General features: G+C 38.5%; 1 protein-coding gene across 2 annotated transcripts in view; it reads right to left on the bottom strand.

Annotated features, from left to right (window-relative positions):
• Positions 1-5215, bottom strand: part of dbpa (D site albumin promoter binding protein a) — a 54247-nt gene extending 49032 nt beyond the window's left edge. Inside the window, exons 1-2 of one of the 2 annotated variants that reach the window (XM_041808281.1) lie at positions 4646-5215; positions 4280-4536 (exon numbers count right to left, since the gene is read on the bottom strand). In XM_041808281.1, the coding sequence (XP_041664215.1) occupies positions 4280-4475 (196 nt within the window). In that variant the 5' untranslated portion in view covers positions 4476-4536; positions 4646-5215. Of the gene's footprint in view, positions 1-4279 lie in introns of both variants that reach the window. The other variant, XM_041808280.1, reaches the window with a different exon arrangement.
• Positions 5216-18430: the final 13215 nt, after the last annotated feature.

Raw genomic sequence — 18430 nt, 5'->3', positions numbered from 1 at the left:
CTGCAATAATATGCCACTTTTATTGCTGTAAAGCTTCAGGTGGTGTTGTATTTATAACAAGCTGAAGTCTTTGGGCTAAAACTTGCAGTTCCTCAAGTGTCCACTTGAGGCTGCCTGCAAAAGCACCAGAAGTCACATACATACCCATGTTAACATGCCCAAAATACAATTTTGGTTTGAATACTTCATGTCTTTGTGGGCATGCACTGCAAAGGGGCTGATTTTTTTAATAACTTCTGTGTTTTGGTTAAAATAAGGACATCAAGTCATACATAATTAGGGGCATGGCTGATATATAAACAAGCCAGTGTGGTGTTGGAGGCTTCCGACCCTCAGATCCATCTCTTTTTCTGTTTTTAGGTTGAGTTTCTTTGAGCTAGCGTTTGCTAGTATGGTTGCTACTACATTTAGCTTAAAAAGATGTCTTCAGTATCCAAATGGATGACTCCAATCAGACTTTGTCCAGTAATTTTTACAGTCTGTGATTTTTTTATCTATAGATATCATTTTTATGTTTTTATTTGCATAAATGGTGCAGCCAAAATGACATTGTGCGTGCTTTCAAAAGACAAGAGTTCCACAGTCCAAATCTAATTCCTGCAGTAATGATTAAAAATTTCCCAAATCCAGACATTTATTGCTGATCAGGTTCCTCTCTTTGGTTTTATTATGCTGCAGTTGGATTTTATGGTTTCTTGTCTGACATGGACTTGTCATAAAGTGTCATACAATTTCCTCACTCAGATCTTCTTACATTACACCAGGAACATTTTCATGCACCACTAATTCAAAGTAACCCGACACATCAGATGGATGTGTTTCCCACATCCATCTGGGAAAGCTTCAATAGGAAACGTTTGAGAAAAGGCAGAGGATTTGAAAAAAACTCGTAGTGTGATTGGATGAACGTTCTGTCTGTCACATCTACGGGCCAATCAGAGCAACAAAACACATAACGTAGCTGCTATTGAGCGGCGCGTGCACCGCTACCGAGGATTAGCGTGAAACATGGCGACTATAGATATGTCAGTACTTGACTTTTCTCATTTTTGAAAAGAAAACAACTCACTGCTGTTCTTTAACTTCTTTTAACAAAGACATGTTAAGTTCTGATAAAACTGGCGCTTTAGCAGCATCCACGCCAATCTCTTCCGCCATAATTGCACCGGTCTCTTGTTGCTGCTTGTTTACGTCACGACTCTGCCGCGCCTGAAAATACTGCCCTCGTTGCCGATTGGTCCTGCCACTTTTTAACCGGGCCCAAACGCATCAGATGGGAGCTTTGCAAGATGGATTCGCCAGTGAAAAACATGGAAACGGGTGTATCCATCTGCTTTGCAAGGTTAAAATGAAGGTACACTTATGGCTCAATTATGCTCTTTGATTAATGGCTCTACTGTCCTTGTCCCAGTGCACAAGACTGGGTGCAGAATCACTTAACTGGTAGAAGTATGTCTGACTTTGCTAAGGTAGATGGCAATGTGTGGATGGGCTGATGCATCGGTTTAATATCAGTGACAATATAGATCCAACTGACAAACGTCTGCCATCAGCAAGTAATGTGGCATGCATGTGTTGTGTCCAATAGTTGCCATCTTAAAGGTAAAGTGTGTAAAATTGGGACTATCAACATCTAACAGTCAATTCTGGAGTGTGGTGCTCATTTTTCTGGTGATAACTGTGGGAACCAGTGAAGTTTAAAAATCAATACATGCTTAACTGTTATTTGGTTCCTTCTATGGTGCCATAGAAACAGGCAAAATGCAAAAATCCAAGATGGCAGCGTCCTTGGAGGGGACCCTCCCTATGTGTGAATAAAAGGCTTATTCTGAGTTAATTTAAAACATAAATTAAAAAAAGGTGTTATCAGATGTCAACACTAATTTAGATCAATCTACTTATAAATGTTATGTTTCATTTTAAGCAAGCTTGTTTTGCTAAATGCTAATAGGCTAAATATTACACACTGCACCTTTAAAGATATAATGGCTAAACCAAATGAGATTTTCACTGAGCAGAAGTCCCCGGCTTGACAAACTCTGATCTCTTTCCATGGTCAAACAGAGAAAAATGTTTACGTCGTGGGGGTGTTAGACCAAAAGAAGTGTTGCATAGACAATCAGCTTGATTGCGATCGGTATGGGCCTTTATTTTTTCATGGACAAAGCAAAACAAAAAGTAGGATGAATGCTATCCCTGTAGCTCATAGTGACATCTGAAGGCAGTCAGCAATGCAACTTCCGCTATGATTAGCATGTTCAGCGACTTCAGTAGTGATGTTCTACAAGGCAAATGTGGAGTATGTACAAAATGGTCGTGTTGGGTCCGACTGAGGTGTATGCATTTGAGAGTAAATCATGGAACACAGATGGCCGTGCAGTTTGGTCGCACATCATGTACGCATGCCACTCTAAGGCCTTGTCAACACGGAAATGAATTCAGGTGTATACACAAAAGTTTTATGTTGGATCGGCGTTTCATCCACAAGGAAACAGCGTTTCAGGTGACTTTAAATGATATTTTTTGAAAACGGGTCCCAGAGTGCATAAATCCGTAAACAACTACTGTTTCGTTTCCGTATGGACGGCTATCCGCATCTTTCTTGAAATGATTACGTCACACAGAGCGTATCTGCCTTAAGGCGCCTGCGCGGGTCCGACCAAAATATTAATGGCGGACTACAGGGTTGTGTTCGTGCTGCAGAAACTACTGAGCTAGTTATGACTTTTACAGCAAAATCTGATGCTCCTTTACCACCACAGCAAAACGCATAAACCATATGTTCTTAAATCCAACACGGAGAGCAACCAGAAGGGCAACTAGAGGAAAGTTTGTGTCAGTTTTCTGTGATCTTCTTCTTCTCCTTTGGTGCATATCCGTGGGAGCGTTACAGCGCCACGTACAGGCTTGGTATATGCACTACAGCATTTTCATTCGTTTCAGTGGTTCCTGAAACAACTCCTTTATGGAAAACTTTTCAAAACGAAACAGCAATACATCGTTTTCGTCTCCGTGTGGACAGAGCCTAAAATAAAGACATAAAGAGTGAAACGATCTCCAACCATGCTAACTTGATTTGTTAGGCCAAAATGATTTGCAACAACTACGACTACTCAGGGGCAGACTGCTCTGCAACTGTCAGTTCACACCACTGCAACAGGAAGAGACAAAGCATCATGTCCATAGCAATGACTCTCAACATCATTCAATTTAAAGAAATTTATAAAAAGTTGTCATGCAATAAATCTGTCTCTACATGATGGACAGTGCTGCACATTCACTGTTTAATTCAATGGCAAATTCTGTCATGGCAGCAGAATTTTACAATATCATTAAGCAGACACTTTCATCCAGAGCAACATACATCTGGGACAGGTGTTCATGGTGTTCAGGATCTTGCCCAAGGGTCCACACTGGATACTCACTGTGCCCTGACCAATCTTATATAAGTCAGCGGTGTAAACCACTGAGCTATCCAGCCTCTTTTACAGCACATACAAACACAACACTGCCTAAGTCTTCTTATAACTACAATATTCAATGAAAACAGTTTTTCCAAGGACAGCTTTAGCTCGTGCAGCCATGTAGCTAGCATTGCGCCACTTGTACTGCTTGCATGCACAGCTGATGGAGGTGACAGGCACATTTACCAGGCTTAGGTTTCCATGTGGAAAGTTTATTTAAAAAAGATAAAAATGATAGATCTGCGTGATTGGGGATCTGATGAAGAAAATGCAGGACACACCATCAGCCAGCCTGACTCCACATTCAAAATCGGGCTCGTCATCATGAATCTTTGTTCTGAACTGGGCTTTCGTTTCATATCAACACATTCGATTTTACATGATTTTAGTCAAACTATTGTGTTTAAATGCATTTTAAATGTCCAGTTTTAGTGGGACTAGCCAAATGTGACTTTTCCTGGCTGCATGTGAACATGCTGGCTATGCAAAAGGTGATTCAAAAGCTGTCCAGTATTGGATGCTGGGTAGAGCTGTGACTGACCAATCAGCTGACTAGACTATCTATCAATCACGTTAAAGGATTTTTTATCCTTCAAAAAGGTCTGCACAAACCATGACAGCAAAGAAAAAGACTAAACTGGCTCACTAAACGTTCATAAAGCACGTTCCAGTACGTTTTAATGTGTTTTATGGTAAGTGCATCTCTTCTTGTGTTGACTTGCTAACAGTGGCTCTGTCCCTTTAAGAAGTTCCTCGCCTATAGGGTCTCTCCTTCACACACGCGCACACATACACAGACACGTGCACAAACTCACCTTTCATCTCGCAGCAGTCCTTGGTCACTCTCTGGTCGGCCTTGATTGGCACTTGGAGCAGAGATTTCAGGTTGGTCATGGAGGTTAGGTGTCCACCTTGAGGGCCACTCACAGCCGGGTTGCTAGACCCGAACTGGGGGCTCGTTGCCCCGGCAGGGAGATCCGGCGGTAGAAGCTGAGTAAGAGGCCTTGACATAACTTCTAGGAAGGAGCAGGAGGGGGGAGGTTAGGGGTAGGAGGCGGTGGAGAGGAGAAACCTGCAGACAGTTGAGTTCAAGATCAAAATAATCCAATTAGTGATGCTAATTGACAGGCGCGCCGTCAAAAGGTGCGCTGGCAGGTGACGCGTGTGCTCAAGATCTCCACCTGATGTCCCCCTGGTCCGCCCGTCCCATGAAGTGAAATGTGTAAAGAAATAAAAAGAAGGGGGGTTTATCTCCAAAATGGCACCATGATGGCACATTAATTCATCCTCTCTGCCTTCAGGAGTAGATGTCACCTATTTATTTCGCAGCTCCGCGCGTAAAAGACGCACACAGGAGGACAGATTGGATCCAGGAGGCGCTGGAGTAGACCCCCTGGTGAGTTTGTGGAGGTAAAACGGTGGCTCACGGCCGGGTCTGGTCCCTCGGTATAGAGAATATAGTCCAGAAAGGAGGGAAAAAATAAAGCAGATTGGACCACGGATCTGTCTAGTCCGGTGCAAAGAGTGGAGAAAGAGGATTAGAAGCAGTAGACGGCGCGAGAAGTCTCCAAATGTGGGAAAATGAGCGAAAGCAAAAGTTATGATTAAATATGAGCGAAAAAATAGGATGAAAGAAATAAAGAGATCCCCCCAAAAATTAAAAAATATCCAGTAGTATGAGAGGCAGATAGATGAGACTGATGGCTCTTATTTTCCTCTCTCTCTCCCTCTCTCTCTCTCTCTCACTCACACGCACACATACACACGCTCCTCTCTCTATTTTCGTCTTCTCTCCCTCTCTCTCTCTGCCAGTCAGCTGGAACCAACACGGGCTGCTCGTGTGACGTCACCGCTCACGGGGGAAAGGCGCTTGGGGGCGTGGATCGTTTGCATACGGAAGCCACGCCCCTTACTTGGATCAGAAACGCCCTCGTTCCCTTCTGTCCGCTGTAGTGCCTTTACGGAGCATGGGAAAACCCGGAAATATGAGCTTCATAAACAGAAAACACACCAGAATGTGTTTTTTTTTTTTTTTTTCACTCATAAAACTCCGCTTGATGATTTCATGGATGGCAGTTACGATGGTATGGTGGCCCGGAAGTGCAAAACAAAATTAAATAATACATTTACAATAACAAAAACATTTTTACATTTCATAAAAAAAAAAAAAAATCTACATGAGCAAAAAACTTTCACAAATGAACAAATTCACGTTTTCAAAACAATTCATACAAAAAAAAATTAAAAATTACAAAGTGTGCAACACGAATTCAAAATGTCTGATTGGGAAAAAGACAGTCTGAATCACTTTTAAAAAACAGTTTTACATTTCATGAAATCAATGCAAAATTTAAAACCTACATTTAAAATCTAATTTTACACTTAAAAATTTTTTTTTTTTTTACCAAAACACTAACATGAGGTGAGACGTATTCAATAGTCACTAGTTAGGGCAGGGACTATCTTTAATTTTGTATCAGACTGTAAAAGAAAAGTTTTGTAAGTATTTTTGACTTTTTATTTCAGACTGTGTACATTTGTTTAAAGTTTTGTGTAAATGTTTCATTTTAATTTAAATTTCATAATAAAAATTCTCAAAAACAAGAAACACTTTGACAGGAGGTGAAACACATTTACTAGTCATAGGACACCTTCACAATTTCTGAAACAAATTTACAAACAACGGTATCGCACAGAAAGTGAATGTACAAAATGACAAAGGTGACCCAAATTTCAAATTTTGTAAAAGTTCTTCAGACTGTAATTTTGAATCTAACTTTTAAAATGTATTTCAAGTTTTGTAAAACTGTTTCAGACTTTGTAAATTTGTTCTGCATTTTATAAACACTTTCAAAATGTATAAAACACAAAATGTTTTTATATTGAGTTAAATTGTTTCAAGTTTTGTAAACGTGTTTCAGACTTAGTAACTTTATACCCAACTTTGTAAACTGTTTTGTATTGTGTAAAAGTATCTTTGTGATTTATAACAGACCTACTTGAATTGTATCAAATTTTGTATCAGACTTTGTCAGTGTTTCAGACTTTATGCTTTTGTACTGGATTTTTTAAGTGTTTCAAGTTTTGTTAAAATGTTATCGACTTTGTTATTTTGTGTGTAAATTGTGTTGTAAATTTTCTAAAGACGTTTTATTTCAATTTTAAATTTTACAATGCAATTAACCAAAACATGAAGCACTTTTACATGAACTGAGACAAATGTACGTCATAGAACACACACACAAAAAACTTAAAAAAAAAAATAAAAAAAAACACAATGGTATCTCTTTGAAAGGAAATGTACGAAATGCCAGGGGTGACCCAAGTTTCAAGTTTTGTAGTCTTGTACTAGACTTAGTAATTATCTATCCAATGTGTAAATTTGTTTCAAGTTTTTGAGTGTTTCAAACATCGCAATTTCCAAACAGACTTTATAAATTTGTGTCAATTTTTGTTAAAGTGTTTTTAACACTTTACACTTTTAAATGTAAATTTCTTCTGTGAACATTTAAAATGTTTTGGTTAATGTAAATTTATTTCAAGCTTTGTAAAAGTGTTTCAGATTGTGTAATTCTGTATTTTACTTCCACTGATGTGAGAAAGGACATCTGTTAAGTCCTTTTTTTGTTGTCAAAATAAAATCAGAATCAGCCTTATATTCACTCAATTTGATATTTATCTATATATTTAGCTTTAGAAAATTAAACTACTGAATATAAAAGAGTGCAAAATAAAAGTAGTCAGGGGGTTCATTTCAGGGGAAAAAACATGATGAGAAGTCATCTATCAGGTTTGTTAACCTACACAAAGTGGGTGGTTTTTACAGTATTGACATTAAAAACATAGACACAAGCAAATTAGATAAATTAAAGTGTTTCTATGATAACTACAGGGCTGAAGGAGAATAAAGGTATCCCAAAGAGCCTGCTCACAAGCCTGTCAAAGAATAATTTCCCTTTATCTAAAATAAACAATACATCAAGTTCAATCTTCCTCCAAAATTCAGCAAAAAGTTTATTAAAATATTTTCTTGCTCTCATGCAGTCTGAAAACAGTCTTCTTTATTTTGCTCCAGTGACAAGGATAAACAGCATGTTTATTTAAAAAGGAGTCTAACCAGCTTAGAGGTATATTTTCTGCTGTTTGGTGGGTGTGTCTGAGGGTTTGCCCAATCAGCAGCAGTGTGTATTAAAAGCCCACCATACTTAAAAGGCAGTGGCTGTTGCATAACACACCGTACACAACAGGGTTTATGAATGACCACCACTTGTGTTAAAATCAATATTGGCTGTGTTTTGTTGCGGCTGGGTGCACCTAAGGCTTAATGTACAGGCTTTAACCTTTGGCTGTCAGAAGGGTGGGTCAGACGTTTTTCTTTAAATCACCAATCATTAACCTCTTTATGTGTGTTACATATAGGTAACCACATCCAAACATGGCCACATGGTTACACAATTTCACATAAAATAACTGTCAAAATAAAGATTAAATGCAATCTATAACATGTCGCTTATTTAATAAAAAAAAAAAAAGTTACAATTTTTCATTAAGCATAATGAATAAAATAGGCTGGTTGGTGTGATAAATAGTTTTTCTTCCAAATGAATGAGAATGTATGCCCAGATTGACAAATATTAATCCATTTTATGAGTCATTATATAACATCAGGTAAATGTTTAGTTTTGAATGAGGAAGGTTAATGCCAAATGGGGGTCAAAATCAACTCCTTTGTTCTGTTATTCTCTGTCCTCCCCTCTATTGTAAAAATGAGGGAGTAGAGGGAGGTAGAGCAACATCCCAATCCGGCAAGGCTGATTGCTATTCCCAATCAGAGCAGCCCAACTTTGCTCCTCTTCTCCCCTCTCCTCAAAACAAATGCAACTACAGATATTTGCGTCTACAGGGGTCTAAAAAGCCAAAGAAACTAAAGTGCACACTGCAGAAATGTAAAAAAAATCAAAAACAAATTTTCCTCTTATATTATTTTGCTCAGTTGATGTTTGTCTAGGTGTTTAGTTCTTGTTCTAAACAGAAGTATTGTTTGTTCCCGTGGTTCCTGAACGCCACATTGATTCGCATACAACACACCACCTCCCATCAGTTTCAGCCAATAGCTGACGGCAGCTGGGAAAGTTGCTCTCTAAGCCGCGCCCACTTGATGTGATCTCCTTCCTGATGGACCGTGAGCGCACCCCGCCCCTCTCCTCTTCTCTCACGCTGTCATTTGAACAGGGAGGCCAAAACAACAGCGATGATGATGACCACTGACTGAGAGTAAAAAAAAAAACACAGTGAGATGCCTGGTCCACACACGTCACAACGTTTACCGTGATGGTCTTGTTTTCCAAACCTCTATATGATCACAGAAATAAAGGAAAATGTGTCTGTTCGAGCTACAACGTGACAGGAGTGAAACAGCTGAGACAAAGCAAACACAGAGGCATCAGGTGTTCACATGTGGGCGGGTAGTCACATTATTTCTCCTACTGTGTTAAAATGTTAACACTTCCGTTTGGTGCAATGGCAGGCAGAAATACAGCCGTTATGTGGGATTTTTGTCCTAAACATTAGAAACCTGTATTTTTTACGGTCATTTCGATCATTGAAGTAGAATTTTACGCCTACAATGAGTGAACAACGTGAAATATAACAACCACCGTATCTAAAGTGGGTACGTTTTTTGTTTTACGAGTTAAAAGTGGTCAGAAAAGCCTCGCTCCGTCTGTTTTTCTCCCTGTTAAATGTCCCTGTCTGCCTCTCGCGCTCTCAACACCAAAGAAGCACATGGAACCGGCACGCGCCGACTGTTGCCTACCGGCGACTGTGCCGCGTCGTGATTGGCTGAATGTAGGTCACTCGCTGGCTCTCTCGGCTTCTTATTGGTCAAAAATAGGTCACAGTCTCCGCCCACAGGTTTCCCCATGCTAGAGCCGCGTGACGGGCCGGCTGGCAGGGGGAATACAAAGGAAGGAGGAGGAGGAGGAGGGTGATTGTGTGGATTAGTGTTTCAATTCTGAGGGCTGGAGAAAGATCACAACATTTCTTTGGAATAAATTCAACAATACTGAACAAAAATATATGTGTCACATTAAAATAACGATGTTTTACACGTATAATAGATACCCATCACTAAGATATGAATACAATTTCAAAATAAAATAAGGAAATAAAACTTGAAATGGCATTGTGACTGAATATTGTTGAGATTTTTGTGTTTTTAAGCTCTCTCGGGTTTCTTTATCCCAGTTACACACTTTTAAAATGTATTTCTTATATCTGATGTTTGTCCTGTGTCCTCTGTTAATATAGGTAGACATGTCTAAATGGATAGATGCACTGTCCCCACACTGGGAAACTGTGGTTTTCCAGTGGCAGGTTATCAAATCTTTTCCACGACTGGATCGACTTTGTGAATTCTGTTCGGGGTTGTACCTGAAACTTTGTTTTGGTATCAACTCTGAGGTTTGAATTTATCTAAATTGATACATCAAGACTCTGCTGACGACTGAGTGATTAGAGCAGTGATAGTCAAGGTGTGGCTCTTTTGTGATGATTTGTGGCTCTTTTATGTCTCAATTTGAAATATTATTCCCACAGAAAACCTTTATAATGGGAAACTATGACCTCAGAAATTATACATAACAAGTCACATTAATCAGTTTGAATCCCCACATGAATATGATTTTAATTTTCAACTTTTATTTTTTGTCTGTATATTTCCATTGCCCTTACTTGCAATTTTTGGCCAATTTTTTCATGTTTTTTGCAACTTTGAATCTATTTTTACTGCCTTAAACCCTCTTTTGCCATTTCTTTTAGCCCATATTTACTACTTTTATCCCATTTTTGCCCTTAGTTTTTTTTTGCCTCTTTTATCCTGCTTTTTGCTATTTGCAATTTTTTTCCCTTTTTTGCCACTTTTCACCCATTTAAGCTGCATTTTACCATTAAATGCCACTGTTTCAGCATTTGTGCCACTCTTTACTGCTTTTTGACAATTTTTCCCACATTTTTGCCCATTTCAGTCACTTTTACACTCATTTTTTGGCCATGTTATAGCAGTTTTTCGGCCATATGTCGCCACCTGTTACTCATTTGTTGGTAACTTCCCATCTATTTTTGCCACTTTATGCCCTATTTTACCATTTTTTCTTCCCATTTTTCCACTTTTCACCCACTTGTTGCTGTTTTATTCCTACTTTGCCCCTTTTTGCCATTTTTTTGCTTCAGTTTGACAATTACTTGCCACGTTTAACTTATTTTCATTGCCACTTAAATCAGTTGTTGCCACTTTTCACCACTTACATTGTGGCTCTTGCAAAGGTATTTTCCAACAATTTGGCTCTTTGGTTGAGCTTGGTTGAGTAACACTGGGTTAGAGAATATCATTACTGGGAGCATCATGAGTGGGATGTCAAACAAGGGAATCAAACTCCTCTGCTAGGTGACTTCCTATACATAAAGGAGCTTTTTGTCTAACTGGTTGCATCTGTCTCTATGGAACAAAACTTGCCTCCTTGCTATGACAGAAAGCACACTATCACCTCACTGCATAGGCTGTTTTACCATAAGGCAAAGGTAGATAATTACCTGGGGCCCTGTGCACCAAGAGGCCACAAGATATAGAATATAGGCGTGCAATGAATCTGAATTATTCTCAGTGCTGATAGTTAATCCCCAAATTGCCTTCATGCCAATCAAATTATAGTTAAGTACATCTATGTAGACATTCTGAAAGACTGGTGGATTATTGTGTAGTAAAACGACATGCAATTCATAAAAAAAATATAATTTGCAAAGATGTTTTAATTTCTATTAGCCCCACCTGGCCTAGAAACGTGAACAGATTTAGATGTCAGCTTGAGTTGTATAGCTCCTCTAAAGGATGTATTTGGTTCATGTAGTAGTTCTCTAGTTGTGTTGCTGAAAAGAGATGTTTGAATTAATTTCTTTACTTGCTATTGTTGCTTTAAATTAAATAGGGAAGAGCCTCATACTGGTCTTTGCCTGGGGTTGTTTATGTCTGGCCAGCCCATATGGAAATGCACTAAAAGCAAGTAAAGCAACACATCAGATTTAAATTTGGTGTTTTGGTGCCCACTGAAGGTCTCAGGTTTAGGGTTGCACTGTCAGAAAACAAAGCGCCATTACACCTTCCTTTCAGTGACTGCATGCCTTTGTTGACAGAGGATGCAAATTTGGAAAAGACTCGTGAGAAGTAAAAATCGTCTTGTCTTTGTCAACTGTTAAGCTGCAGTCATGCTGATATTGTTTTTAAGCTATCTGCATGTAAAGCATGATGCTAAATGCAGAGGTGGAACAAGAAGAACAAAAAATATAGTTTCTGGTTGAAACTTACTTTGGTTGAAGTAAAAACCCTGGTCTATAAATCTACTCAAGTAAAAGGTTTACCTTAAGTACTGAGCAGCTATTGAGGAGCTGTATGATAAAAAAGAAGCTGAAGATAATAGATGTCCAATCAGATCAGCTCATAAAAAGTTGCATCTCTATAATAAAGTAAAATACAGCAAAACTGACAGCGTTAATTAAACTCATACAGAGATAAATTTAACACTGAAAGGTGTTTTCATTGGTCCACACCGCATATAGTTGAACTAACTTTAAAAAGTGTTTATTATAAATTATGACAGAGATGCAGCAGCTCTTGAAAATCTGTGGCAAGGCGGGTCATCTTTAGCAAGAACAAAGCAGAAAGTCAATCTCAGAGTAGGGCAGTGCATACTGATGAAGAATACACACTGTGTCCTTTAGGAGGACTTAAAGTCACAGTTAAAACTCCAACTCGGTAGATAACTTCACTCATGGTGCAAATGCGTCTTACGTCAAAAACGACGACAGTCCTCTGAAACATGAGCAAAAGAAACAGCCAAACATCCAAACGCTCTGCCCGAGGGCATGATGAGAAACTTTGCCCACATATCCCACAGATCTGAAAGTGAAGTGTCAACAGAGGTAGAAAAAGTACAGGAGTATTGTACTTAAGTAAAAGCAGTTACTCTAGTTAAAACATACTTAAGTAGAAGTAAAAGTACTGATTTCAAAACTTACTCAAATAAGTACAAGTACACAAAAAATTGCTCTATTACAGTAATCTGAGTAAATGTAATTAGTTACTTTTCACCCTTGGCTAATGAGAGATGGTAGTGTATTACATGCTAGCTAAGATAGGTGAGTAAGGCTCCAGACTTAAAATGCTTACACAAAGATACAAAAAGAAAAGAGACAACCATTTGTGGAAGAATTGATTTGATTATTTTGCTTGTGCCTTATTCAGGGTAGAGTTTTTTAGTTTTGCATTATAAGTATGTTTTTATTTTTCTAACCCTATCATTTAGGGGCTTTTAAAATTTTTCAAACCATCCTGAGTGCCTGGACCCGGATCATTTACACTAATAATTTTTGGTTTAAGTTCTCCATGGGTTCTTTAGTTCAGGGCTACCAGAGCGCTCCTGCTGTCCTTCTTTTTCATTGCTTTTTGTTTTCTACTGTGGTACTGTGTAACATGAATTCTGTGCATCAAATCCTGATAAACACGCAAAGGCCATAAAAATCATAGAAAATAAAATGTACTTTGTATATTTATCTTTAAAAGCTGCATTATTTTAACTCCTATTTCAGCAGGTATTTTTAATTGTAGTCTTTTAATGGTATTGTGCTGTAACACCTGTTAGAGGGGGTTTTAGCTGTTTAAAGGCTCCAGGCAAAGTCCAAGATAAAGCCATTCACAAGTTTGCTACTGAATTAGCATTCACAGTGAGTGAACCAAATTTTCTTTGAAGCCAGACAACTAAAAATCTTCTGAAATATAATTACCCACATAACAGTAACACTTTAGGTCAGGTCTGACTTCTACAAGCTGTTCAATATTGCTACAATATCTGTTCTTCTGCCATAGATACTATATTTGTGTTTATTGCATGCCATTTTACCACACAGTAATCCACCAAATTATTGTTTCTATTGGTCTATAAGGGTCTATTTGACTAGTTTTCTTGTTATGAAGATCTTTTGGGGCTTTTATAGGGACTTGGGCTTCGTTGTTGAGGCCAAAGCTCCTCTACAGGGAATCTCCTGGATAATTAATCTCCATTTTTGAAACTTCTTATTCACTCTTGACCCCTTATTAGTAATTTTAGACATGCACACCTATGACTATATCTTGGTGCACGAGGCCCCAGGTGACTGCCTACTTTTGCCTTTGCCTATGACATCTGTTAAGGGACCAAGGTTCAGAAATGTCACTATAGATAAATAAAAACATGTATGAAAAAAGACATAATAAAGGTGTGCTGTCACTGCTGAAAAAATAAATACCCCAGTCTTTTCATACACCATCATATTTTTGCTCTCATGTTGTTTTCTGATGCTTTAAAAATTGATTTTGGAAATTGTATAATTTATGATAACCTTCTAAAAGGTTAAAATAGAAAGTGTATGATTCCAGTAACAGCCTATAAGGACATAAAGGAGTCAATCATGCAGGCGTGTGACCCATCACGTGTTTCTTATTGGTATTAAACCAACAAATGAATAAATCTAAAGCAGCAGCTGAGGGAACAACAGTTCCTGGAAGGACCTGGAAGAGCCCGCGAGTCCTTTCTGATGACAGCATGCTGTCAAATATACATGACAGGAATGTGCCAGTAGTAAAGCTAAAATAATCCCATGCACACACACCAGAGGAGGGGTGTGTGAATGCCGGCATGCATCAGAGAAAGTGAGGAACAACAACTTGACACCGTTAATGTGTGATTCCAGTCTCATGAGCCATTTCGAATGCAGATTATCCCCCCTTCCTCTCTTCCAGTCTTTGGAAGCAGCCATGATTTAAAGCACATTTAAATGGCACCATCTAGTGGCCATTTGAAAGCACTGCAATTTAAATGTCTCCAAAGCTATACTGTACAGTGTGATGTGATTCAAGGTTGTTTAAAAAGCAGCAAATGCAAAGAAACAAACAGGTTTTTAAAAAAAAAAAATTAGACACTGAAGCTGAACTACTACTGAAAGTGAAAGATCAGCATTGTGTTTGAACGTCTCAGTTTCACTTCATGTGATTGCTCCTTTATGTTCCTATTATTAGTAAATAGGGTTGAGCACTGCATGGCTACCACACACCACAGACCAAGAGCAGAAAGTAACTAATTAAATTTACTCAAATTACTATAATTGAGTGGCTTTTGTGCATCTGTACTTTTATCAATAACTTCTAAAAGCAGTACTTTAATTTTGCTGAAGTATATTTTGGGAGAAAAAATGTATTTCGTAACAGTTTAAAAAGCACAAAGTAAAGAGTAAAATAACACTGTAAGCCAAATAGAAGGAGATCAGATCTTCCTGAGAACAACAACAAAAAAAAAAAGGGCCAGTAGTCTGACTTTCACAGTGCGTGATGGTCAGTCGCACATAGCAAGAGAATGAGTCCACATTTCATCCCAAAACAGCTGTTGAATTTGACTTCAGGTTAACTCACACCTTATATTAACTAACCTGGTTAGAGATTCATATTATCTTGTCTTTATTGCACATTAAGGAAACATCATATTTCACAGTAAAAGCCCCTTGGGTTTCAAAAGTAGTGACTCAGTACTCTGTACTTTGAATAAACTTACTTTTAGCTTTTACATGAGTAGATTTAAGGACCAGTATTTTAACTTCTACTTGAATGCATTTTAACCAGAGTAACTTTAATTTTACTTGAGTATGATAGTTTGGTACCTCTTCCACCTCACAATTTGGGTCTTGCCTGCAATAACATGTGACCACAGGAGCTTGAACCCCTGACCTTGTGGTGGAGAGATAACTGACAAACCAAAATAAAAACAAGGCTATATATAAGAAACTGTACTATGTGCTTACAAAACTAAACTAAAATAAAATTAGAGACAAGAGTAGTCTTAGTTTTAGTCTTTGACTAAAGCATAATGATTGACATGCACACCCAAGCCCTGGGAGAGTAATGTGGTTTGGTTCGATTGAAGAAGGCTTCACATAATTGTCATTTTAGACCAGGAGTTTTATTCTAACATTACTTTATATAAATAGAATGAGGGGTGAAGACTAACATATTTGAATGTATTTTTAAAAACTGTATGTTTCCTTTTCTGGCCCTTTTGGGTCTCGTCCCTGACAGCTCTCTAATATTACTGAAAAACTCAACAACACTTAAACTATAAAAACTCAACTAAAACAAACCTGTTTTGCAAAATAAAACCAACTTAAACCTAAAAACCAGCAGTCTAAACTAATCAAAACTAAACTGACTGAAAACAAAAAGTGAAATCAAAGTACAACTAATGAAAAATCCAAAACGATCATTACCTTGCCTATAACTCAGTAGGAAACCTTGAAATGCTCTTCTTTCATGTTTGCTTTTTCCTCTACAGAAGCCCTGAATGGACAAAAATCCCTGTGCTAGCTCCATGTGTAAGGACTTGAAAAGCAGAGTGTTGTTGCTTCAAACCTCAGTTGGACTAAAAGTAATCTGTTTTAGAAATGGGACCTTTAGATGGAGCAGATAGCAGATCAAATGGGTGCTACTTGTGCTGCTTTTTGCCTTTTCAATCCTTTTGTCTTGATCCATCAGGGAGGTATGAATCAAGGTTTCGTTATTATTTTGCTTGTCAATATTTTACTTATTTACATGAATGTATCAATAGTCACAAATACTTCTGGCTAATATTTTTTGGTTGGTTGTTGGAAGACCTTTTGGTTGTTTTTTTTTGTTTTTGTTTTTTTTTGATATTTTGAGAAATGATCATAAGAAAATTAGCCTTTTGTCGAAATCCAAAGGAAATAACCCACTCTTAACTTTTCATCACAGGGAAAAATTAAAACAAAATGTATGAATGCATGGCCCTCACAGGCTTCAGTAATATTCAATCTAGAATGACCACTACCATGACTTTGTGCTGACTGGTTAAATGTTAAAAAGGCTCAACAAATATTCCAACTCAGTACAAGTGTCCTGAATTTGTACTTTCATCTTGAGTCAATATTCTTGGTTTAATTCTAACACTTAAACTGTTAACAACTCTTTTCCTTTCTAATGTTTTTTGAGACACGTGTCGGTGCACGAGCGTCCCCTGTGAAATCTGGGGGGCAGCTGCTGCGCACTGAGCGAGGCTTAAATGGCTCACCTGACTGCTCACTCCAGGTGCAGCACACCTGACCTCCCGTCATTGATGTTTGCAGAGCTGCAGCTCTGCGAGAGCGGGCTCCTGGTGTGTGCGTGGGGGGGGGGGGGGGGGGGGCAGTGCTACATGTGTCAGAGAGAGAAAAAGCACTCCAGTGTCCCTGTAGGAGGAGAGGACGGATAAAAATATACACACGGTGGATTAATTATCTGAAAACAAGCTCTGAGGGGATGGGAGATGTGGTTAAGCTGCAGTTTTCAGACAATCTGAGAGTTTACAGAGATAAGATATTTAAAGATAGAGATTTTGTGTCAGACTGCTCTAGGTTGTTTTGGACAATTAGCTCAGAGAAACACTGAATAAAAAAAACCAGTCAAGTTGAGGTTGTGTGAATAAAACAAGTTATTGTGAATATTCAACCTCTTGATACTATTATGTATCTAAATACTAACCCTTTTCAATAGTTATGAAAGTTACAACATACATTTACTCCCACTCCCCCCACTTAAAGGCACTTTTACTCAACTTTTATCAGTGTTGTGATACTTCTTACTCTGAGTTCATTTAAAAGCTTACAATCTAATTTCATCTGATAACTTTAGAGAATGCATTAAACAAGTTTCAGTAAGACTTAACTAATCTTAGGGCAAAGTTAAGAGCTTTCCAGCAAAGACTCACAAATTAAATTAGTTACTAAAGTGTTCTGTGCTTTGACAATAAAGCTGACTTCCTACCAAACAGTCCAGTTCAGGCCAGGCACACAATAAGGTGCTTTTTGACCGCAGGAACTTTGAACCTTGAGGACTACAGCATCTGTATATGGGCACCTGCTCTACCAACTGAGCTAAACTGGTGCCCAGTAACTTTGAACCTCTGAGGATCTCAGGTTTTCAACCACAGTAACCAGGGTCTTTATATAGTTCCAGGCTAAGAAAATCACCCGATTGGAAATCCCTGCTCAGGGGGTAGTACTTGTCCAGTGGCCCAGGAACCTGTGGTCCACTGTTGTCTGGGTTTCCACCAGGGTCCTGGGAAGATTATTTGCTCTGATGCAGCCAGGTTTCAGGAAGAAAGTAATCAACATAATGTGCTATCAGATCGTTTACTAACAAAGATTTAGATGCCAAGTACCTGATGTTTAACAGACCACATGTTATAGATATGTCTGTATCAGATTTTTGTTGTGATTTACACTTTTTAATTTTGAAAGCATTTTAATAAAGGGTCCATGTCAGTTTTAAAATGAAGACGCCTTTAAGAGAAAAGAGAAGAGAACTCATTGTCATGTTCAAGAAAAAACAAGTTGAGATGATTTGAGCTTTGTGGCATGGTGCATTATCCTGCTGGAAGTAGTCATCAGAGGATAGCTATACTGTGGTTAAAAAGGGATGGACATGGTCAGCAACAATACTCAGGTAGGCTGTGATGTTTGAATGATGCTCAGAAGGGGGCCAAAATGTGCCAAGAAAATATCCCCCCCACCATTACACCTGAACCAGTCTGAACTAAATGCTAGAGTGCGTTTCCACCCAGCAGTCCAGACTGATTCAGTGCTTTTAGGTATGACTAACCCTGATTTTGCTTGGATGTCTGCAGCCAGCCATTCTTTACTTTGTAGGCGGGACGGCAATAGCCACGTCAGCTACATTATAATGTGAATCACAAGAAGTAATGATTCTTTCGACAATCAACAGACTGCACTGAGTCTATCTCCACTCTTCAGAGTGGAATAGGTACGCTTGGTACTCCAACAGAGGGATGCCAAAAACGTAGGACCAGCATTGTTATCCCAACATTAAAAAAGTTGAT

The sequence above is a fragment of the Cheilinus undulatus genome, linkage group 16 (assembly GCF_018320785.1).
Source record: "Cheilinus undulatus linkage group 16, ASM1832078v1, whole genome shotgun sequence".
Classification (NCBI taxonomy): domain Eukaryota; kingdom Metazoa; phylum Chordata; class Actinopteri; order Labriformes; family Labridae; genus Cheilinus; species Cheilinus undulatus.
The sequence above is the reverse complement of the archived record's forward strand: the minus strand, read 5'-3'. Positions and strand labels throughout refer to the sequence as shown.